The 24,040-nt window shown below is 39.0% G+C and overlaps 1 protein-coding gene across 1 annotated transcript in view; it reads left to right on the top strand.

Moving 5' to 3' along the window:
* The window catches only part of jakmip2 (janus kinase and microtubule interacting protein 2), a 37,727-nt gene that overhangs the window by 11,696 nt on the left and 1,991 nt on the right, over positions 1-24,040 (top strand). Inside the window, exons 2-21 of the mRNA XM_088931780.1 lie at positions 5,849-6,105; positions 6,713-7,210; positions 8,660-8,869; positions 10,073-10,171; positions 10,629-10,775; positions 11,011-11,151; positions 12,610-12,666; positions 13,502-13,624; positions 14,229-14,357; positions 16,321-16,404; positions 17,029-17,091; positions 17,180-17,278; positions 18,214-18,315; positions 19,495-19,548; positions 20,032-20,097; positions 20,364-20,432; positions 21,109-21,186; positions 21,673-21,876; positions 22,877-22,942; positions 23,621-23,695. Of these exons, the coding sequence (XP_088787906.1) occupies positions 5,977-6,105; positions 6,713-7,210; positions 8,660-8,869; positions 10,073-10,171; positions 10,629-10,775; positions 11,011-11,151; positions 12,610-12,666; positions 13,502-13,624; positions 14,229-14,357; positions 16,321-16,404; positions 17,029-17,091; positions 17,180-17,278; positions 18,214-18,315; positions 19,495-19,548; positions 20,032-20,097; positions 20,364-20,432; positions 21,109-21,186; positions 21,673-21,876; positions 22,877-22,942; positions 23,621-23,671 (2,469 nt within the window). The 5' untranslated portion in view covers positions 5,849-5,976 and the 3' untranslated portion in view covers positions 23,672-23,695. The remainder of the gene's footprint in view (positions 1-5,848; positions 6,106-6,712; positions 7,211-8,659; positions 8,870-10,072; positions 10,172-10,628; positions 10,776-11,010; positions 11,152-12,609; positions 12,667-13,501; positions 13,625-14,228; positions 14,358-16,320; positions 16,405-17,028; positions 17,092-17,179; positions 17,279-18,213; positions 18,316-19,494; positions 19,549-20,031; positions 20,098-20,363; positions 20,433-21,108; positions 21,187-21,672; positions 21,877-22,876; positions 22,943-23,620; positions 23,696-24,040) is intronic.

Genomic DNA, 24,040 nt, shown 5'->3' with positions numbered 1-24,040 from the left:
TATGGATAATACCATCTCCAGGCGTCATTTATTCACATAAGGTCTAGGATCCCTAAGCTGGGAAATACCAAACATTAAAAAAGTACTGTATTTTTTCCATCTTCTCCTATGGAACGTTGCTTCTCACCCTTTTGTTTTAAAATTGTTCTAAAAAGATAATTTAACTTTGGTTCATGCAGCAGAATTAAATGGTGTGTTCAATGCCTCAGACCTCCAAGGATCCTGTAATTAATGCTTCATTAATTAACTTGTGATTTATCATATTTAAACTGAGCCAGTGATATAGAATAAGATGCTAAGAAATGTTGTTGTGGATCTGTCAATAATTGTACAAGCCCAGCATTGTGAGTTTAAGCCATAAATGTCTTGGGTGTATTTAAACATTGCATCTCAGCTGATGTATCTTTGTCTAATTAATCTCTATGGTTTTAAATACAACTAGGTTAAATCAGTAGGAGAACTGAGTAGGACTGTGTGCAGTTTCAGATTTGCATGCCAGTGTATTGTCTTCCAAAGCCAGGAAGGAAGAGCTAGTCATTAGACAGAAACCTTACAGTTACATAGTCATACTGCAGGACAGCTCTAGTTTTTGGCATGTTTATCAAAAGGCTAATATGAGTCAGTGCAATATATTGTTTCCCATTTAAAACTGTTCTGACACACTGGTGCTTTGGAACAATGACAGTGAATTTTGGCAGTATAATTCTTTATCCTCACTGCACATGCTTACTCAAGTTAACACCAGTGTTAAGGCTAAAAGAACTCTTGATTTTTCCGCAAAGATATCAGGCGTTTCACATTGCATTGTCCTAACAGATTTACACCCCCCATCTTAGAATGTAATTACCGTTATTTGTGTCATGAAGAAAGTCAGATGGAAGGCGAATTGTCAGATGAAGTAAAATATCATTGGTTTCATTAGTGAAAGAGTGTGCTGGATGGATTGTTCAGACCAGATGTTAAACGGACCTAAACAAAATTCAAGCTGCACAGTGAATGACAATGCTGCGGTTTGATGCCCTTGTCTCTTTGTATCTCTGGGTTTAGAAAGTGCAAAACCAATCAGCTAATTGACTGAAGTAAGACAAAGTAATCTAAGTGATCTAAGAACCTATCTATTAACATAAAATGTAGCTGAGAGAATCAGAGCCAAACACAGCCAAACTTTGGGTTTTAGAGAGAGGATGCATTACATTTCCATCTAGATATCTGTTTTCAAAGATTAATTTACATACCATGTTGCAAATAAGTGTCATTGTCAACTTACTCCAATTTCCCTTATCTTACTTTTAACAAATGAGACTAATTGCTAGGTGTATTGTCTTTGTAATCTTCTTGGAGCTTGCATTTAATTAAGTTTTTTGCTGTTAATTTCACATGAGTTTCAAATTCTACAAAGTTGCAAAGTCTTTCTTTGCAAATAGTTCTTCTTTTCCACCTTTGCTGCTTTTTAAGCATCATCAAAAAGACCTTGGCTGCCTGTAGCAGAATCATGTGTATTTTGGTGGGTAGCTGCGTCAGCATGCGTAGGCTGCAAAGGAACAAGTAATAGGTTTATTCCATGCTGAAAAAAAGAAGAAAGAGAACACAACGTTTCGGCCGTGGAGCCTTCTTCAGGTTCTCACACCTGAAGAAGGCTCCACGGCCGAAACGTTGTGTTCTCTTTCTTCTTTTTTTCAGCATGGAATAAACCTATTACTTGTTCATGTGTATTTTGGCTCTGCTTGTGTGTGAAATTGGGTGTGTTGTTTAGTTAAGAAGGGATCATCTCCGCCACTGCCTGCATTCGTTTTCCCACCCATTCAGACTGGAGTCACGAAACGTGAGCCACTCTATTAATAATGAACCTTTTGCTGTCTCAGCAATTACACTGAGACAAAGAGAGGCAGGGAGCATTTCAACCTAACAGTCTGGCCTTGCAGCCTGGCTGCCTGGACATGTGGATTTCAACTAGGGGAGCTGGAACCAATTCGGGTTCAATCCAAAAATAAATCATTTTCAATTGACCTTCAGATGTGCTGGTGTATTGTCAACCTTGCTTTCAAGGTCCACTGCAGTGGAGCTCTGGCTTTGTCAGGAGAAAGGCATCAATATACAGTATCTGGGGAAATAAAGGTTACAAGCTGGCAGATTACTCATCACGATAATTACAATGGTATGGTACATCTTGTGTTTAATCAGGACTCCTTTTGATTTTCAAAAGGCAGTTTCAGTGGAATCCTCAGTACTAGTACTAGTTATTGTAACTAAAGCAATTAAAATATATCAATTGTAAGCATAAAGCCAAGGTGTCAGTTTCAGATTCTATATAAATCTCCTCATCAAAAACATAGTTTTGTGTTGATCCTTGGATAAATCTAAAATCCATGTGTGCTTCAGTACATTAAACACTTTATTTCCATTCACTTTTATGTTGTCCGCACGATCCGATTAATCTTTTACTCTGTTTATCAAAAATCAGTCATGCCTTGCTTTGCTGATTTCTGCTCATTTGTTCCATTCATCACAGTTAGAGTAAAGGACTGGTCTTCATCTTACTGTTTGTAACAACCAGTGGCTGCAGGGCTGTTTTTTACATCACAATTAAAAGCCCAAGGGGGAATGTGGCAGCCCTAGTCAAGCATGAAGAAGTGTCAGAACTGAAGTGGCCTGTCTCAAATATCAGAAAGAAAGAGGTCAGTCAAGCAAGATTGTACTGTATCTGCAGGAATGCATCACATTTCTGTTGATCATCTAGGGGCTAATATTTTGTATGCTACCCATTTTTGTTTTTTCTTTTTCTTTTACTTTCACAGTTTTATTAATTCAAATGTGCAGTCTTGCTTTTGTCTTCTGGGGTTTAAAATGATGCACTGGAATACTGTAATGTGGTGTGATTTGATATAATGCAAAACATTATGAAATCACCATGGTCTTACATTTTCAGAATAATATATTATCACTATTTTAAAAAAATATTTATCTTTCAGTCCAGGTTTATGTATTTGTGTTATGATTTGTCATTCAACAGGATTTGTTACTACTCTTAAAATGAACTGCCTATAAATCTTGAATCTTCATCAGTATCATAGTGAATCGCTAGGCTGTTTCAAGAAAAAACATCTTATTTTGGTCTTATCATTAAAATATGGAAAGATTGTGCTAACATCTTTGTACATCTGTATACTTTCCTGAAACCCCCACCCCATCTTCACCACAGGATACTGTATAATGAATGTAAATCATATTAATCAAAGAATCACAGCCAAACACAGCTCAAGCTTTGGGTTTTAGAGAGAGGATGCATTACATTTCCATCTAGATATCTGTTTTCAAAGATTAATTTACATACCATGTTGCAAATAAGTGTCATTGTCAACTTACTCCAATTTCCCTTATCTTACTTTTAACAAATGAGACTAATTGCTAGGTGTATTGTCTTTGCTGTTAATTTCACATGAGTTTCAAATTCTGCTTTAATTACTTTTCTGTTCCCCGAGCAGTGCCTTTAACTAAACCATTTTCACATGCGGGTTTCTTGATCGCGTTATATTATATAGTATTAATTAAGATCGTATCTTTCCTTGGCTCTTCTAATCATCATTTCATGCAAGATTAGGGGGTTTTGTGCTTTCATTTAATTTTGAGAAGTAGGAACCTGCAAGGGTCTGAAATCATGAGACGGTTACGATTTATGTAACCGTGTGATCACCCCAGATCAGTACTTTAAATGTTCATTATAAAATGCAGTCCAAACTGCAGAGTCTAAGTGTTACTTCATATTTAGAGAGACAAGAATATGAATCAATTGATGCTGTCTTAGCATGTGTAAAATAGTATTACTGTAAATGAATATACCATATTTCCATGGAAATTGTTTCTTTTAATTTCAAACATTAGGACAATGATATGATACATATGCTCTATAATTCACAAATGTGTGAGGATGTATCGCAAACCTTCATTACTGTATATTCTTGAAAGTAGATATTTGTATTGGTAGATCACTAATGTGTGATCGGAGTTAAAACATAAATTCTAATTGTGCTAAATAAAGCTTATACAGTGTTAAAATAATTTGGTAATTTCACTTTCTAAAATAAAATATACTGGTAATTTGAGAGCATGTTTAGAATATTAATTCTGTCTGTAAAATGACATCATGTGAAAAACATGTGTATCTGGTGATATCTATCTGATTTTTGTATAGTATATCATACTGTATACATCTGTTACAATGAACAGTTTTAGAATCAATACAATTGTGTTTAACAAGAATGAAATGAGGTCTAACCAGTCGCTGGCTCTTGTGTCGGTGTAGTGTTGCCATAATTGGGAGGGTGATTAGCAAGCAGTATCAAACAGCAAAGATGAACTAGACCAGGTCATTTTGCTGTTGCAGAACAGCATAGTGTACAGTATATAGTATAATCTGCTGTGCCTGGAATTCTGCCATGGAATGTTTTCTGATCAGTATACAGCCTCTGTTCCCCTCTACACAGATTACTCAAGAAGATGGCCAAGTCATGGTGTTGGTAGTAAATAATATCATCATATAGCTGACTCAGGCCTGTCTGTCTTCTGGGCTATTATTGTGGAGAAGGCTGTGATTTCCTTACTGTGCCTCATATGGACAGGGGAGGAGATGCCTCTTAATACATTTGGACAGTGGGTGGGCTGCCTACCATGAGAGCATCGTCCAGCTTGCACTGTCTTCATATTCGCCAATCAAGGCAACCAGTCCTCCAGTGTCACATCTCCTCATACCGTACACTGGTTTTGGCCTAGCAACTGTGGCCTAGCTCTGCTACTATACTTTCCCTGGCAAAGTGCCTTTTAAAACCATGACACAAAGGTGTTGCTAGTAAGGCTGCTGTGCCGTTATACCGGGGGTGGTCACTGCTGAATAATTATACTTAATATATTTTTGTATTTTATATTATTTCATATTAAGAAATATATTTTATAGTCCCTTCCCTAGCGTTAATCCTGCATCAGCAGGGTCCGCTTGTCAGCACACCAGTCTCCATTTGGTGGTTTGAACCAAATCTTTGAGCTGACGTTGCCATTTACTGCGACCGAGAATACTCCAACCAGCGCGTCGCTCCGCCTGCCGTCGGAGTTGGGGGGGGGGGGGAAGTAGAACAAAGTAATATAGCCAATTCATAGAGGGGATTATTAGGAGGCATGGAAAATTTGGCCAGGACGCCGGGGTTACACCCCTACTCTTTTCGAGAAACATCCTGGGATTTTTAATGACCACAGAGATTCAGGACATCGGTTTTACATCTCAAATGAAGGACCTTATATTATTTACAGTATAGTGTCCCCGTCACTATACTGGGGCATTAGGACCCACCTGGACCTACAATGAACCCACCTGCAGGGGGGTGAGCTCCCCCTGCTGGCCTCACTAACACCTTTTCCAGCAGCAACCTTAGTTTTATAGTAATATATTTTATAGTAAACTTTCATATTCAATGTAACATAAGCATATATAAAAAAAAGAAGGGAGGAAGAAATTCCCTTGACTTTTTTAACATTTTCTAATGACTGAAATTCAGAATATTTTACTTGAAAATGTTTTTTATGAAGGCTATCTCTTTGATTAAACAGAGATGATGTTGTTATTGTTGTGGACATTAGAGTTCTTAATGTGACAAGTACGTTTAAATTTAAGGTAATAATTTCCTTTCCCAAGCAATTTTTCTTGGGAAAATGCTATCAGATTGCCATGCTTCTGTAACAGTCAAACTCTTAATTAAGGTGGCTATAAGACTGATATGACAGAAAATAAATCAGTGTATTGCTATAGTGGACTTGGAAAGCATTCTTTGATTCTATATGTGTCCATGTTTGTTTGTAACAGGTCTTCCAATTCCTAGAGAGAATGGGGAAGAGGAGAGAAAGGAAACATTGGAGGACCTTAGAGAATTTCTTTGAGGCGATGGACTTTCCCAACTGAGCGTATTTAAGGCCACTGTAGTACTTGTGGAAATGGCAAAGAAGAGCCGTTCTAAGGGCGAGAAGCCCGAAGCTCTTATTGCTGCCTTACAGGCAGCCAATGAAGATCTCAGGTCTAAACTGACTGACATTCAAATAGAACTGCACCAGGAGAAGTGCAAGGTGAGGCGTCCAGGTGGAGGATGTGCATGTGTCCCTGGGTGTTGGCGTGTTGGTGTGTCCCTGACTGTGAGTATGTCCTTGAATGTGGGGGTATGGCTTCCTGTGTTGGTAGGTTCCTGAGGTAAGTGGATTAGTGTCAGGGTATGGATGTGATGTGTAGGTGGGTGACTCAATGGGAATGGATATGTGGATGAGTTCCTAGGTGTAGGTGGGTGTCTTAGTGGGGATAGGTATTTGGTATGTTCCTGGTTACAGGAGGTGGGGGTCTCAATTGGAATGGATGTGTAATGAGTTCCTCGGATTAGGTGGGGGTCTCAGTGGGAAGGGATGTGTAATGAGCTACTCAATTTAGATGGGGGTCTCAATGGGAATGGGTGCCTGGATGAGTCACTTGAGGTGCCTCTGTGTGTGTGAATGTATCCACTGCTGTGTATACTGTATATGTTTGTATTTTTACCGTATATGCTTACTATCAAAGATATAATACTGTAAAAGCCTGTGTGGAAAAACAATGCTGTCTGATTTTGATGAAAGAGAGGTTAGTTCCTGCTGCTTCCCCTTGCTGTGTGGCTTGGCTTGTGATTTCTCCCAACCTTTCCCTGGACAGGTGAGCAAACTGGAGCGAGAGAAGGTCCAGGAAGGGAAGAAGATCCGTGAGCAGGAGCAACACAAGCACACGGTGACGCTGACGGAGCTGAAAGCCAAGATGCACGAGGACAAGATGAAGGAGCTGCAGGCCGTGCGGGAGAACCTGCTCAAGCAGCACGAGCAGGAGCTGGCACGCACCATCAAGATCAAGGACGCCGAGAACCAGAGGCTCAAGACGGCGCTGAACGGCCTGCGGGACGGCAGCAGCGATAAAGTAAGGACAGCTTTGACTCTGGAGGCCAAGGAGGAGGCCAGGAAGTTCTTTGACTCTGAGCGCCTGAAGCTGCTGCAGGAAATCGCAGAGCTCAAAGCAACCAAGAAGCAAACGGACGAGGCCCTGAGTAAGATGATCCAGGCCGACAAGATTAAAGCCGGAGACCTGAGAAGTGAGCATCAGTTACACCAGGAGCAGATCTCCAAGATTAAGTGGGACTGTGAGAGGGATATCCGTAGGCTTGTGAGTATTTAATTTCTTTAATCAGATGTCGGTCATTATTATTTTGTTTTTTTCTACTGTATATGCAGACGTTAAAGCAGTTTTAGTATGTATTTTTGTGTCATAAGCCATGGTCCAGTTCAATTCACTTCCCTCAAAGATATGTGCTAGTTTAGGACACGTGATACATTAAGTTATGATTGTTTACATTAAAGGACTGTTATTTCTTACCATTAATACCAACTACTAAATTGCGTTAATTAATATTTTTATTAAAAACTGAAAAGGGCAGAAAGCTGGAGATACTGTAGAGCAACTGGGATGCCAGGGGACTGATCCATGTACTCCTATCTTTCAAAATGCAATAAAACAGATAAACAGAATTACAGAACAGAAGCAGGAAATTAAGTGATTAGCATCATATTAGATGCCTTGTGATACAGTGCTCAGTAACCCTTTAATTTGTTACGTTACAGTTGGCCTTTGTAATTTTAGTGATTTTAACACAATGTAGATTGTTTTAAATCTAAATAAATTCTAACTGCATAGTTCCTGTGACTGTAGATTGTGTTGTCTACTGCACTATAAGCTTTGTCGCAGTTTCAACTGTTGTGAGATTTTGAGGTGAGTGTGAAAGAGAGAAAAAGAGAGGGGGAGGTTTGGGAATTGGGGATTTATTGCAACTGTCAGTGCAACCTAAAGGAAGCTGCTTTTCGAGAGAAAGGTGTGACAAGCTCTGTAGCGGAATTTCTCTCAGAAATAATCCCCTCACTGTGCCGGTGCCCTGGGTTCAATTCCTATAGTGTGTAGTGGAGTTTTCTACTGTAGTGGAGTTTGTATGCTTTCCCTGTGAACGCTGGAGTTTCGACCCATGTCTCAGGTTTTGTCCCACAGTCCAAAAACATACCGGTAGGTTAATTGGCTTCTGGGAAAATTGGCCCTGGTTTCAGTCTGTGCACCTGTTGTTAAGTGGGGTAAGTTCCGGCTCCCCTGCAACATTGTGTTGGATTAAGCAGTTTAAAAAATGGATGGATAAATGATTGTCATTTTATCATCTTGATTAATTGCTTATTTTTTGGTCTGACACAATAAATATTCTAACACATGCATTAGGATTTATCATATGGGAAGGAGCACAATTATTCACATAGAATGTCTATAAACCCATATGAAGATTAGTATAGGATAAGAGCAGGCAATAAAAAGACTCTAGTGCTGCTCACAAACTATGCAGTGCATGAAAGGTTAAACACAGTCGTTTTGAGGAATGACAAGCCTCCTTTTTGTCAACGCTATCATCTTGTTTCTCTAATTGTGACAGTTCGGGACTAGTATATCATGACAAATAACCCAGGAGTATAGTACTTCCACAAAGTCATTCTTGTGACCTGTGGGCTGAGTTTGAACTTGAATTTCTCACAGAGTGCCATATTTCTTCGCCAATGACATCTCGATTGCCTCCTGCCGTAGGTGGACGAGATCAAAGCTAAAGACAGGACCATTTTCGCACTGGAGAAGGAACTGGAGACTCAGACAGGGTTCCTGCAGAAACTGCAGCTGCAGAAGGATGCCCTAGATGAGCAGCTCTTTCTGGTGAAGGAGGCAGAGTGCAACCTGGGCAGCCCCAAGCGCGAGATTCCAGGGAGGGCAGGAGATGGGGCAGAGCACTGTGGCAGCCCGGTAGGTCACGTCAGTTCCAGGGGTACAGGATCGCCGGCAGATTTTGAGAATCAGCCCGGCGTGTGCATCAGGTAAACAAATCAGTCTGGCAAAACAGACAAAGGAGGACAAAGGTGTTTTTGGTGTCCCAAAGTGTTAGAGAGGTACACTGGCAGATTGAAACTTGAAAGACTGAAACTAGGCAGGAATGAACAATGTCAGTAAAGATTCCAGTTCCTCACGCACTCTCTAGTGGGGGTTTTATGTGGTCTCAGTCTTGTAGGTTTTTGCTCTTCTTCTGGGGGAAAAATCCCATGTTTTCTAATTGTATTAAAAAGGATCCCACATGCTATAATCCCTTTAAAAAAGGTAACCTTATCAGGTTGTTGGAATTTGCCTCAGTTGCATGCAGTAATGTAATAGGCAAGGCACCCTTGTTAAGATGCTGATACAGTAGGTTCTTTTAGTAATTTTTAGGGGGGGAATCACTTCATCATCTTCAAGTTTAAATGTGTTATTCTTAGCTCACTTTGCTACTTGTGCATGTGAAGAAGCTGAGCGATATAATTAATAATCTGTGATGCACAAAGATAAATTAGTAGGTTCAAGTGTTTAGAAATGTATCTTAATTGAACTGAACTGGACTGCTTGTAATGGCATTAAACTGAAATGCTCACCAACCATTGCATACCATGGAACTAATGAGAGTCATTGCTGCTGTAGTGCGTTTAAGCACTCGGACTACTTCAGCATAAATTATGCAATTTAAATCTTTTATACTATATATATCATGCCATCCTTTCACAGACATAAAATATGTGATAATGAATAAATAAACATAGTAATTAAACATTGTAAGATGAGGTTACATTTTTTCTCAGAAGGCAGAGATCGGATTGCTTTGAATTAAGTTGTTTATAGGCCATCGAGATGTAGAATAGTCTCACTAGTCAGTGAGTCCATTAATTTAGAATTTATTTGTTTAATTAAGTTTTTTGAGACCACACATCCCTGTATCTTAACTGTTTTAAAGGATTTTGTCTCTTTTGCATTTCTGTTTTATGTTGTTTTCGTCTCAGCATGGAAAGAATGAATGCTTTTTTCTGAATTTAATTAAATGGATGCAGATGAAATAAGAGCTAATATACTGTACAGTAGGTCTGTATCCATATGTTGCATGTGAACTCAAATCAGTTGAATATTGGTCCTGTGTTTCTAATGCAGGACATGCGGAGGAACCAGAGAAAAATGGCAGAGTTGAATTCGACCATCCGGAAGCTTGAGGACAGAAACACACTGTTGGTTGATGAAAGGAATGCACTGGTATGAACCCATTGGTATTTTTGTTCTAGAAGTTAAAAAATACACAATTTCAAAACCTGTAAAAATGAGGCCTGTAGTTGAGAAACTGTAACACTAAAGGTGGTATTGTATTGGGAAGGTTTCTGTCCTGTTGCTTTTTTGCACCAGTTTTAGGGGTAACAGATTGAATTTTTGTTGAATCATTTCCATGTAACAAAATATGATGTTTACAGGTTAAATTACCCGTAATCTGCCTCTCCAAATGCAATACTTAATTTTGCATAAAAGCAGCTTTTACATTCATTTCTAGAATGAGTTTCAGTGTTTTGGAACTAATCCATAGCAAGCTTGTCTTTGTTTGCTCCTTTGAAATTAAAGTGATGGATTACTGAAGTCAAAAAGAAGAGAAATGTGGCTGTGCAAAACATTACAGTGAAAGAGCCGAAACTGCAAGTATCCTGTCTGCTTTTTCCAACAGCTGAAACGGGTACGAGAAACTGAGAAACAGTGCAAACCACTCCTGGAAAAAAATAAGCTGCTCACCAAGAGAAACGATGAGCTCACCCAGTCGCTGCAGCGCCTGGAGGAGAAGCTCAAGGTGCTGACGAAAGAAAACCTGGAAATGGTGAGTGTACCAGGTGGAGGAAGAGAGCTTCACTTGAAAACTGAGACAGATGTGAAATGCGCCACTGTGCTCCTGAGGCTCTTACAGACAAATGGATTTTCCAATTACTGTACCAAAAGGTGTGCTTTGAAAGCTCACATCCTGAACATACAAAAGGTCTGATCCGTGGTTTTGTAATAGTGTTTTCTTTACATTGATTATAAATCTTCATGGTTTGATTTTTGTTTTTCTACAGAAAGATAAGATGAGCTCTCACCATCCTCTCAAGAAGCTAAAATCTTTGAATGATCTGGATCAAGCTCATGAAGAACAGGAAATAGAATTTTTAAAACTTCAAGTTCTAGAACAACAGAATATGATTGATGATCTAACCAGGGTAAGCCTTCTTCCGTAGTCTGCAACATTTGTGTGCCTCTCTTAGGTAGACAAGAGATAACTTATTGTACAAGTTTGTATGGGACCAAAAGGCTTAGATAAGATGAAGGGAACATGATAACTGTGTAATAAATGGGAACTTACACATAGTTTTTGTCTTCTGTGACAGTTGCAGGGCAATCAGAACAAAATATGAGGTTTTTAGAGACTGTTGTTATTTAAATATTAGTAAATCATGGACAGAAAGATAGCACAATAGTTATTATTGTTGTCTCACAGCTCTGGGGTCCTGGGTTCATTTCTGGACATGGGTTGCTAATAGCATGGAGTTTGTAGGTTCTCCCTGTGTTTGAGTGGTTTTCCCCCAGGCGCTCTAGTTACTTCGAATTTTCCTGGTTTCCTGCCTGTGGAACCCAGAGATGCTGATGCCAGTGTGGCTTGTGCACAGCAGGAAGTCCTGAGCAGAGACATTACCGTTACAGTCTGATTGTACACTGTGATGCTTGTTGCATATAATGACATCAACTCAATTGATGACATCCTGCTCAGTGATTCAGGACAAGGAAAATCTCTAACCTAGGATGTGTCCTTCATGCCGTCCCTTCTTGTCAAGAATGAAACAGTACCAGATGTCCCTGATACACTGCAAAAGCTTTGGAAAGCAGTATCACATGCTGATAAGCTGAGAGAAGTACGTGGGTATGGGAATGTGTGCACCAGAGTGGGCAGTACAGAGAAAACTGCATATCACATGGAGAGGAGAAACAAACAGAAACTCCTCCTTGGATCTCTATTCATATCACTTTACTGGCTCTTTTTCTCTGGAGTCCTTGGGTGAACAGTTTTCTGATCTTCAAGTCCAGAGATAGAGTCTAGATACAGTATCCCTGGGTGAAGCGTTTTTGTATAACTTTTCATTATAATAATAATAGGGAACTTTGGCCAGGACACCGGGATAACACCCCTACTGTTTTCGAGAAATTCCCTGGGAATTTAATGACCACAGAGAGTCAGAACCTCACTTTTAGATCTCTTCCATTAGACAGCTTCTTTTTTTTTTTACAATATAGTGTCCCCAACACTATACTGGGGCATTAGGACCCACACAGGAGGGTGAGCACTCCTTAAATGGTCCCACTAACACCTTTTCCAGCAGCAACCTTAGCTTTCCCAGGAGGTCTCCCATCCAGGTACTGGCCAAGCTCACCTGCTTAGCTTTGGTGGGTTGCTAGCTTTGAGCTACAGGGTGATATGCTGCTGGCCTTATAACCTCATTCTATCTCAAAAAGAATGATTACATTCATGTACCAGGTGCTTAATATTTGAGTATTTATCAAAGCATTTTTATCTACTGTATGTACAGTATATTTATTGCTTGTATTATAGTTGCTAGGTTTTCTATATCTATCTTCTCAAAGATTATTTTTAATGTAAATTCTGTAATGTAATTCTTTTTAAGGACAGAGAAAAACTTCTACGAAGAAAGAAACATAAACGGAGTTCAAAGCCCATAAAGGTGAGAAATCTCTGACGCTCTGTCACATGCACTCTTGTGTCCACTTTAGTTCTCTAGATCCCACAAATTCATTAATTGTTTAAATTGTTTAGTGGGTTTGAGGGGTGACAATGGGTGAGGCATCAATCGAAAGAGTGGGATTTATCAACAAATCAGAACAGAATGGAAGAGTGGGAGCCGCAAAGCTCCCAGAGGGAATTCTAATTCAGGCCTGGCTGTCCGTATGTCAGCACAAGAATTTAATGAGCAATGAATGAGAGGTTTGTGAGACCACAGAATTTTCTTTAGAGGTCAGGATTCATTTTTGGCATGCCTGTTATGTCCAGCTATGCAGAATGCTTGACAGTTAATGGTGTTTAAATGTGCGGATTTTAAATGTTTAGAATTAGGGTGACTAGAAACATTTGTAGTAGCAAAGGATCACATGGCTCTCTTTTTAATGGTCTCCCGAATGAAATGAATTGAAATGTTTTTGGTGCCTACTTTTAGATAAGAAAAGATCACTGTAGTGGCCATATGCAATTTCTTGTATTAGGAATTTGTCTTTTCACATACCCCAACTTGCCCTCCATGAGATACAAGACAGGGAGAGAAGCTTGGGGTCAGAGTGCAGGGTCAGCCATTTATACGGCACCCCTGGAGCAGTTGAGGTTAAGGGCCTTGCTTAGGGGCCCAACGGAGTAGGATTCCTCTGCCGACCGCGGGATATGAACCAGCAACCTTCCAGCCACAGGCGCAGATCCTTAGCCACAGAGCCACCGCACCGCCCCTTTTTCGGGTCTATAACTGCGTAAATTTAAGCTTTGTATCTCATAGTTATCATATTTCAATGCAGAGACATATAGTAGTGGATACCTTCTTTGGGTATGACGAGGAATCAATGGACTCCGAAACTTCTTCAGTGGCCTCTTTCCGAACTGACAGGACACCGGCAACTCCTGACGAAGACCTGGATGAAGTAAGGTCTTCAGAGCCCAAACAAAAGTCACTAACATTCTAATTAGCCTATGGGGCTTACCATTTGTTAGAAGAAACAAATGTAAATAAATTATGATTCGTGATTTACCCTGTAAATTCCCATTTTCTGATGTTTGGGGAAATTACAGTGTTAATGTCAACAGAATAGGCAGCACAGTAGTGCAGTTATTAGCATTGTTACCTCGCAGGACTGGGGCCCTAGGTTCAGTTCCTCCCACAGTTTAAAGACCTACTGGCAGGTTATTTGGCTTCTTGGAAAGCAGGCCTTGTTGTGATGTGTCTGTGTGCCTGCTCTGCGATGGACTGGTATCCCTTTCAGGGTGTACCCTGCCTTGCTCCTGTTGCATGCTGGGATAAGCTCCCTGCAACTTTCTACAGGAAAGAGTGGTTAGAAAATGGATGGATATCAATAGTAAACAGTCCAAATGCTGCAGGGTGACACTCCACAATAGCAACAGTGGTTATCAAGTGACAGTCCTGACTTGGAGTGCATGTGTGGGGTCTTCTCCCAGCTGGGTCCAGTTTTGTTTGAACAATTCCTTGGTTTACTTTGTGGAATGACCTCCAACATATTATGATTGTAGAGCTTGGCGGCAGAGGAGTCAGAGCTGCGGTTCCGTCAGCTGACCAGGGAATACCAAGCTCTCCAGCGAGCATATGCCCTCCTACAGGAGCAGAAAGGGGGCATTCTAGATGCAGAGAAGGAAGCCAAGGTACCAATTTCAACTCATTGGCAGGAAATCCTTTGTAGAAGGAGGCATATAAATGACCTGTGACTTTGCCCATTTAACCCCTAGAACACTTATAAATCACCAACAGTGGCAGCAGTTTAGTTCTATTCCTGTCTTCATAATACCATTAGCCACGATGAAATCTGCTGTAAGATGTTTATGTTATGTTGGAAATTTTTATCAAAATTTATATTTAATTATACTATATTCAGTATGACCAGCTTTATATATGGAACAAGTAAAGGTTCATTCCATGCTGAAAAGAAAAGAAACACAACTTTCAGCCGTGGAGCCTTCTTCAGGCTCTTGACACCTGAAGAAGGCTCAAAGGCCGAAATGTTGTGTATCTTTTCTTCTCTTTTCAGCATGGAGTAAACCTTTACTTGTTCCTTTGCAGCCTACACATGCTGATGCAGCTACCCACTTGAACTTCTTCAAACTACTTCTACTGCAACCCACTATGCCTTCTGTGAAATCTTTCTCTAGATCTCTTCGTCATTCCTTCTCCTCCTCCCTGGGCTAAATGCCACCTTCTCTCACCAAACCAACATTCCGTCTCTTCACAGCGATATGTTCCAAGACCAGACTTTCCAACCACCTCCTATTCCTTTACAGATGCTGTCGTTATCATTCCATTCCTAAAGGATTTCATCTGAAATTTAACACCTCTTCCTTTGACTTGGACACTTCTTCAACAATTTTCAAGGAAACTAATGCTTTCTGCCATTTTCTTCCTTAAACAACAGCTTACCCTTTCTGACAACAACATCAAAGAAGCTAAGGATTTTTGTATGACTAATAGGTCCACATCATCTTCCCTTTATAACTAACCTCAGCAGATCCCTCAACTCCAAACTTCCTCACTGCAGATCAGGATAAAAAACTCAATCATCTTTTATAGATAAAAAATGTAAACACTCCCACTACCTCCACTTATTCTAATCTTGTGGGAACCATACCCTCAGACTTTTCTCAGCAGTTTTGTACCAGTCCCCAAGATGCTGGATATCCCCAAACCCAAGTTGATCTAAACTGCTTTTTCTGCAGGATTCGGTTCAGAGCACATTTTGCTGATGACTCCTCTTCATCAGCAACCCGGTTATCAATGCCATTAACAATATTAATCCTCAACAGAGCTGTTGGACTCCCCTCTCCGGCTGTTTTCTGTCAGTAGAGTACTTCATTAATCAATGCAACAATCAAGCTCCTAAAACCATTTCCACACCCAGGAAACACTGGTCTAACCACACCTAAAGAAGGCTCCGCAGCTGAAACATTGTGTTTCTTTTCTTCACTTTTCAACAAGGAATAAACCTTTACTTGTTCCTTTGCAGCCTACACACACTGACATAGCTACCCACTTGAACATCTCTATATACAGTATGTTTGTTTTAGTATGTAAGGTACAAGTCTATAGATAAATCAAATTTCCCTGTTTTTACTGCTTTTCCTGTGCTGCTAAGATATCGAATATGAAAGAGAATCACACTATGAAACATTTGTCTACACCACATACTGTGTGTATCATACTATTCAGTCAGATGTCTAGAAACTCAGTCTTGTGAGCAATGTGTGATTTACAATGAAAGTAGCTCTGACAGATCCTACCCTTATATAGGCCTTACAGACATAATGGTCTGTATGCATCAAAAACACAAGGTGGCCATAAACTACAGTCCAAAGGCTCTATTGTCTCAAGTCATACATCACAAAAACACGTGACATGTGACATATGGATTTTTTGTTTGAAAAACATTGTGAGAATGTGCAGGAACAACCTTTACTACTATTCTAATCAGTTAAATAATTAACACCCACTGTGTTGCTATTTACACAAATTACAGCCGGTCTATCGGTCTCTAGTGGCAGGTTGCTATAACTGCAAACTCTTCTTCAGCCAGCATGTGATATAAAGGAGTACTGACCACAGTGTTCTCTTATACAGGCTCATGAACAGCTTCAAGCTGAAGTTCTCAGGTATAAAGCTAAAATTGAAGACCTTGAAAAAGAAATCTCTCAAAAGGGACAGGTAAAGAAATGTATTTTATTCTTTTAAGTCATTCCTTTAAAAAATAAAAAAAATAAGCACAGGGTAATGAAAATGTCTTTATAGAATTATTTGGGAAGGATGTGTATATAATACATAGACATGCAGGGAACAAACTTCCCTAACACAAAGCAGTAATACTCTGTGTATCACGAAGTGCTTGAACACAAACTATGAGTAGTTTGTTTAATAAAATATACATACTGTATATTTGTACTGTAAATAGTACTGTACTGCAAATAGAAGAGTAAATAGTATAATAGTAATTAGTAATTAAATAGTAATAGTAATTAGAATAGTAAATAGTACTGTAAATAGAAGAGTAGTTGTCCTCTAATATAAAGTCTGACATTGTAATTATAGGCCAATTATAGCCAATAGGAATAAAGCAGGTTTTAAATCTGACTGTGAAAAGTTCAGGATTAAAAACCATGCACTGGGCTGTCCTCATGTATTACCCTGTTGATGGCAAAGGGTAATCAATCAAATGCGTTTATCATTTGGGGCTCAAGGCAGATTAATTAGTTACTGTTTTACTTTTGAATTAATATTATCAATCCATTTATCTTTTTTTCTTTCATAATCCTCCTGACATTTTCCCTCTAGGATTCCAAATGGGTAGAAGAAAAGCAATTGTTCCTCCGAAGAAATCAAGACCTCCTTGATAAGGTAGGTAGCTGCTGAGGTTTGAATGTTCCTTCGAAACATTAATTTGAAATGAATAAATCATTGTGTTATTGTATTTTTTTTTTTGCAGGTGGAAAAACTGGAAGCAGATATAAATAGACTTCAACAAGAGCTACAAGATTCCAAGGACCAGAATGAGCTGCTCGAGTTTCGGATTTTAGAGTTGGAGGTGTGCCAGTTTTCCTCTTTATACTGCGTGAGAGACGTGAGAGATGTTAAAAAGGCAACAAATACCATTGCTCCTAATGTTCATCTTTTTATTGTATTTAATATCGGTCAGTATAAAATATGACTACTTTTTCAAGCCTGTATTAGTTTTTCACGATTTCAGTGTAGCTGAGCATTGAATCTTCACTGCCGCTGTATACTGCATAAGAGTCACATAAGGTGGGGAAAAAAAAGATTGCTTTAGGAATTGCATTGAAAATCTCCATGTTCATGAATCCTTAATGTGCCAATGTAGGATCTTAAAGAATATTGCCTATGTCTCAAAAAAAATCTCAATAACTACATTCCGAATTAGGAATGGAAATAAAGATCATGGCATGATAAGAACTGTTGAGCTGAGTGTGGTAATGAAAGAACTTTTAAGCATTTTTTGTTGTTTTGGGGAACTATTGGATTCTTAAACAATAAAGCAAAGACTATTCAGCTTTATTGTTCAGCTTTATTATAACACCCCGATGCTATCCCCCCTCCTCTTCTCTGCCTGTAGGCCTAGTCTGTGGAACGAATTGAAATTCAGACACCAGCTCCACACAGTTCACTGCTCCAGCAGCATCACTAATTGACCACTCGGTTACATTGCCTGTTCAGAAATGGGCTGTCTGGCATACCCAGAATGAAATGTTATGTTGATTTGAAAGGGGGACTTGCTCATATAACCTATATCTCCACCTGCTGTACAATATGTGTATTTTCATGTTATAGAACTAACCGAAGGTGTGGGGACAGTTTTTATAACTACAATGGCTCATGCAAAATGATTAAATGAAAATAGAAGTTTTTTTTGTATGAAACTCTTATAATAGAACAGCATTTACAGTACAGCAGGCTCTCAGAGTTCAAAGTTAGATCTGTGTGTCGATTTTTCTTTCTCTACAGGAGCGCGAGAGGAGATCTCCACCCTTCAATCTGCAGATCCACCAGCCATTCTCAGATGGAGTGAGTGCTCTGCAGATCTACTGCATAAAGGAAGGAGTGAAGGTATGGCTGAGGCCACAGGGCCTCACAACACAGTAGATCATGAAAAAATCAGTCATGAATAAATGACTATAAGAACATATCAATATGTTGTCATTGAGAGGAGGCCATTGGAACATGTAGACCATTTTATAGCTAATTGATCCAAGAATCTCATCCAGCCATTTCTTGAAAAAAAGCCAGAGTCACAGCTTCAACAACTTGGCTGGGTAACTTGTTCCATACTCCCACAATCCTTTGAGTAAATTAGTGCCTCCTGTTTTTTGTTTTAAATTCATCACATTGTCTAGAAAATGCAAATAACGTGTCAACTTTAACACCTCTGTCTTTTTCAAAAGGACCCTTTTCTATCTCTGCATTTCCTAATCTGTATTTATAATTTATGTTTTTTAAATGAATATTTGGTTAGAATTTATGGTATTTATAATTCATGCATGCAATACCATGTACTTATCCACCTTAAACATCATCAGTTCAGTATTTGCTTAGTTTTGAATTTTATCTAAATATTTTTGAATTTCCTTTGCTGCTTCTGCAATGCTTGCTAGTCCTTCTAGTTTGGTATCATCTGCAAACCTGACTAGTTTACTAACTATAACAGAATCTCAACCACTGATATGAATTTGGATGTACTGTACAGTTGTCCATGTGGTGCTCCACTAATTACATCACCCCAACAATATCTGTGGTCTATATTTTATAATTATTAACACATTCTCAATGGAAACAAGCACTTACATTTCTCTAAATAGTGACCACATGTAATTTGAGAATGAATCTTTTATGGGGGACTTTATCAAAAAGCCTTATTAAAATATTTTATTCTTGGCTCTTAACACTACAGATGATATTCCATTTGATTTAGTTCTAGACGTATAAATGTGCTAATGGCAGCCATTGTCTTAAAGACTTAAAATGTGTCAAATGTTTCTAGTTTTTGAAGAAATAAAATCTTATTCTGTTTATTACTGAGATTGGTTGGCGTCTTTTAATGGTTCATTGGTTGTGTTCTTGAAAATGCCTTTATGTAAGGTGCAAGACCTGCAAAAAACAGTTTTATGCTAAGGTCTCTCATCTGAATATTTGTCATTATTACCCTAGCCAAAAAGGAAAGGTTCTTTTCCCAAACTGAAATATTTATTATAAATAACACAGCTCTTACACATTTGTTTTCCTTTTTAGGATGTTTGTATTCCTGATCTTATAAAGCTCTTGGATATACTTGGAGACAATGGGGTAAGTACTGTTTTGCATGTGCTACACACATACTATACTATACTCTGTACTATAGCGGCACTATTGCTTGAATGCGTGCATTACTTTTTTATAAAGACAAACTGCATGGTCCAGTTGTTTGAGAAAAAAGCATGATGAAGAATGGAAGTGGAAAAGAAAATCACAAGTCTTAACAATATAGTATTAAGATACCACAGAGTAATATGGATTGTTAGCCTTTCAATATAAAATAAGTTGCTCCTTAAGTATATTGATTGTTTCATTACACAGAGCTACTTGAAATTTGCCTGATCTGGTGAAATGTGCAAAAAAAAGAAAGAAAAGCACTCAAAGGTTTAAAGACAAAAGCTTGAGCTTTAAGAACAGAGTAGTGATTCATCAGTTGTGAAGGTTTTTTTCAGGCACTATCCTTCAGAATAAACTCGCTTTTGTGGGCAGAATTACAGTTAATTTTATATTTCTCTTTACATATCTTTCATACAGAATTTAAGGAATGAAGAGCAAGTGGCCATCATACAAGCAAGCACTGTGTTATCACTCGCTGAAAAGGTACTTCAGTGTCAGTGAATCCTCTATACCTTTAAACCATAAAACATCAGAAATGCTCCATCAGTAAAACTGCAAATGTTTTCTCAACTGAAATTCCTTCTAGTTTCTAGTATGATATTTATTTAATTTTCATTCAGTTTGTTGGCTGAAAGAATTGCAACAATGATAGGGTTACCAATGCAATGTCTGATTTTAATGTCTATGAAGTTGCGCTGCATTTGTTTGCTGTTTGGACTTTCCCTGTCTTGTCTTGCTCTGTCCAATAGTGGATACAGCAGATTGAAGGCACCGAAGCTGCTCTTCATCAGAAAATGTTGGATCTGGAGCTTGAAATGGTGAGTGTGTGAGATGACCATCACAGTTATATATTAAAGTCCTGTTCCTCAGAAACTCCGCCTGTCCCCTTGATGCCAAATATTTTTGGGCACATGCTTTTATGCAAATAACTGGCATTTGAACCCACACATAAGATTGCATGGGATATGAACCTACTATCTTCCACTTGTGAGTCCAGCACCCTAACTACTACTCCACACCAACATCCTAGTACAGTTATAGGGATGCAGTAATAACATCGGTCCTGTCTTCAATGTGGCAAGCTAGTCTGAGATCTCATCCACACTGTAGACATACTGTAACAGATTTTGCAAGAGCAGAGGGTATTAACTCCACTGTCCTGGAGTTTTTAAAACTGGTACCCCTGCCGGTACCGTATAATGATGACTAAAGCCACCCATACCATTTAAAAATAATGCGCTGAGACATGCTATCATTGCATTAGAAAGCAAGAGATATCAGGGGTATTGAGGCAGTAGCATGACATCTTTATTTTATATGGACAACCAATATGTTTCAACCTTGGTGCAGATAGGTTGAATAATGTGTTATTCATACATAATCCACACCATACTAATTTTCTATTCTAGCACAGGTTTCAAGATGTGAAAACCATGACTTCTGTACACTTTCATTTATGCTGCAGTTTGGAATATTTTTCTGATTGCTTTGCAGGAGATGTTTTGTAAGCAGAAAGGCTACTTGGAGGAGGAGCTTGATTATAGGAAGCAAGCCTTGGACCAGGCCTACATGGTAAATACAATCTCATTTTATTGATTTTCATAATAATTGGTATGAGTTCAGATCCGTGGTGGGAAGTCTGCAGTCATTTTCTGCACACTGAAACAATGGTTATCCCTATGCAATAGGTTGACGTTGTCTTTCAGAATTATACATGTATCAAGAGCCCTCTTCTTCTGCTTTTCAGCTGGAAACTCCTGGATGAGATTCCTGAAGCAATTAGCTGTTTGCAACCAAACAAGCTACAGCAGATGGTGGCCCCTTCTTGTTTGTGACCTTCCTTGTGTTATATTTGCTTTATTGTTTGAGAAGGAAGTCCTGCAATTTCAGCTATTGATGATGAGAATGGAGATTTACCTGTATGTAGTGTGCATGAAGCATACCAGATCATTGGCAAGCACTAGTAAAAGAATTAGGTGGCATTCCTAGGGTGACAATGGGTGTGTTTGGCATTCTCAAGAGTAAAAAAAGAAAAACTTGCTCCAAATTGTTTTGCAGCAAATCCAGGAGCTGGAAGCCACCCTGTACAATGCCTTACAGCAGGACACGGTGATAAAGTACGGGGAATCTCTGACAGAGAGGCAGAAGGACGAGCTGCGCACTGCTGTGGAGAAACTCCGGCGGCAGATGTTGAGGAAAAGTCGGGAGTACGACTGCCAGATCTTGCAGGAGAGGATGGAGCTGCTTCACCAGGCACACCAGGTATTCTCCTGAAAGCACCCTCGCTGCCTTACTTTAACTGGGTTATTGTACACTACCTAGACCTGAGCTACTATCTGTGTTTAGTTCTCCCTGTGTTCATGTGGGTTTTTCCTGATGCTCCAGTTTCCTTGCATAGTGTTAGGTTAATTGGCTTCTGGGAAAATTTGCCCTGGTGTGAATGTGTGCTTGTGTGAGTGTCCCCTGAGATGGGCTGATGTCCTGTCCAGGGTGTATCCTACCTTGCTCTCATTGCGTGCTGGGATGGTCTCCAGCTTCCCCATAACCCTGAACAGGACGAAGCACTTAGAAAATGGGTGGATTATAAAATACCTTAGAGATAAGCAAATACATTCTTATTTTTTTTTCTAAATGGGTATGTTGTTGTATACATATTAGACCTTGAAGAAGTCTGAAATTTCCATACAGGCCAGGCAACTTTTCATTTACCGTAATTCATTAAATCTGGTGTGGGCTCTGTGCAGAGAAACCCCAGCGGATTTCTGTCAAATGAACAATGAAACACTGACCAGAGGGCATAAGTGGGAACTACTGTACATGTGCATGAAGGAAGAAAAATACTTTTTTTTTACAGATAATAGCTGCTTATTTTAGGAACACTTAATAGGTTTATTCAATGCTGAAAAGAGAAGAAAGAAAATACGTTTCGGCTGTGGACCCTTCTTCGGGTGTTTTAGGCCTTGTGCAAGTTGTAGCTGGATATTGCTATTCTCAGTGTGCACACCAGAGGGCAGGGTTGTGTATAAATAAAATACAAATCCTCAAAATATGGGGGGTAACTTAATGCCTTACAGAGTCACTCGCTTCACTTTTTTAGTAGTTAATAATATTTATTTTGCCCTTATGCTGTCTCACAGAAATATTTTTGTAAAAAACTGCAGTAAGTGTCCTCCAGTAATAAAATGTCATTGCAGTTGATTCTTGAAAGATGTTACATTTGCACATTCATACTGTACAAAACAAAATTAATTTCTATTTTCAGAGAATTCGAGATCTAGAGGATAAAACGGATATCCAGAAGAGACAAATTAAAGACCTTGAAGAAAAGGTGAGATATTTTCATGCGCAATACACAAAATGTATTTACAGTGTACATCGTGCCTAGTAGTTTTATGATGGCATCAGAAATGGTTTTCATTTTGTATAAATCTTCCAGCTGTGTTTTGCTGTTAAAAGAGATATATGCTTTTTAGCAATACAACATATTTGGGAGTTCTGAATCGAATGAATGCATACATCAAAGTGAAAATTTATTACTGAATTAAGAATAGTCATTGAAAAAATAGAACTGTATAACCTAGTACTTTTTACTTTCCGCCTGTTGATGATGGCTGTGCAAAGAAACCCCGGTGGATTTATTCCAATTGAACAATGAAACACGAACCAGAGCTTAGCTGGAAAGTACACAAAAGTGTATTTACAACTAAGAAGAGGAAGCAGGTCTTTACACAAAGCGTTGTGGGAGTGTGGAACAAGCTTCCCAGACATTTTGTTGAAGCCGATACCCTGGTTTCTTTCACAAAATGGCTGGATCACAGCCTTGGATTAAGGCTAGATGGGCCAAAAGATCTTTAGTTTTACATGTTTTTTATGTTCTTAAAGGTGCTGTCCCATGCTCCTTGCTCGGTGTTTCTCTCTGTAAATTCAATTTTCAGCTGTTCTTTCCTGCTTCAGCCTCCCACTAACAGATGTTTGTCTTTCCCACTTTTTTTTCTCCTCTCTGCAGTTTTTGTTTCTCTTCTTATTCTTTTCTCTTGCCTTTATCCTTTGGCCTTGATCCTCACAACATCTCCCAGCTAAGGTGAGTCGTTCTCTTGGATGGGTTAATGCCACATACAGTATTTGTTCTGGAAAAGTGAAAACAAAATCAACACAGTGTGTCTCTGTCTTGTTTTTTTTTAAATACTTCTAAAATGGGGGAGGGGGGTGCTTAGTGAATCTGCCTTCTGTGCTCTTTTTTTAAAAACTGCAGCTGGAATTGGATTTAAAATATATGCATTTCAGAAGCTTTATATCCTTTATAGCTTTATAGGCCTTTTCATATCTGACTTTAATTTAATTAAAACTTGTTTTTCAGTACTGTATTACTTTAGTAATTTTATGTGAATGTTTAGCCTTGGGAATCCTATATTATACAATGTCATTG

Source organism: Atractosteus spatula, chromosome 14 (genome assembly GCF_055471065.1).
Source record: "Atractosteus spatula isolate fAtrSpa1 chromosome 14, fAtrSpa1.hap1, whole genome shotgun sequence".
In the NCBI taxonomy this organism is placed as follows: domain Eukaryota; kingdom Metazoa; phylum Chordata; class Actinopteri; order Semionotiformes; family Lepisosteidae; genus Atractosteus; species Atractosteus spatula.
Note: the sequence above shows the minus strand (reverse complement) of the source record. Positions and strands in the feature narration are given on the sequence as shown.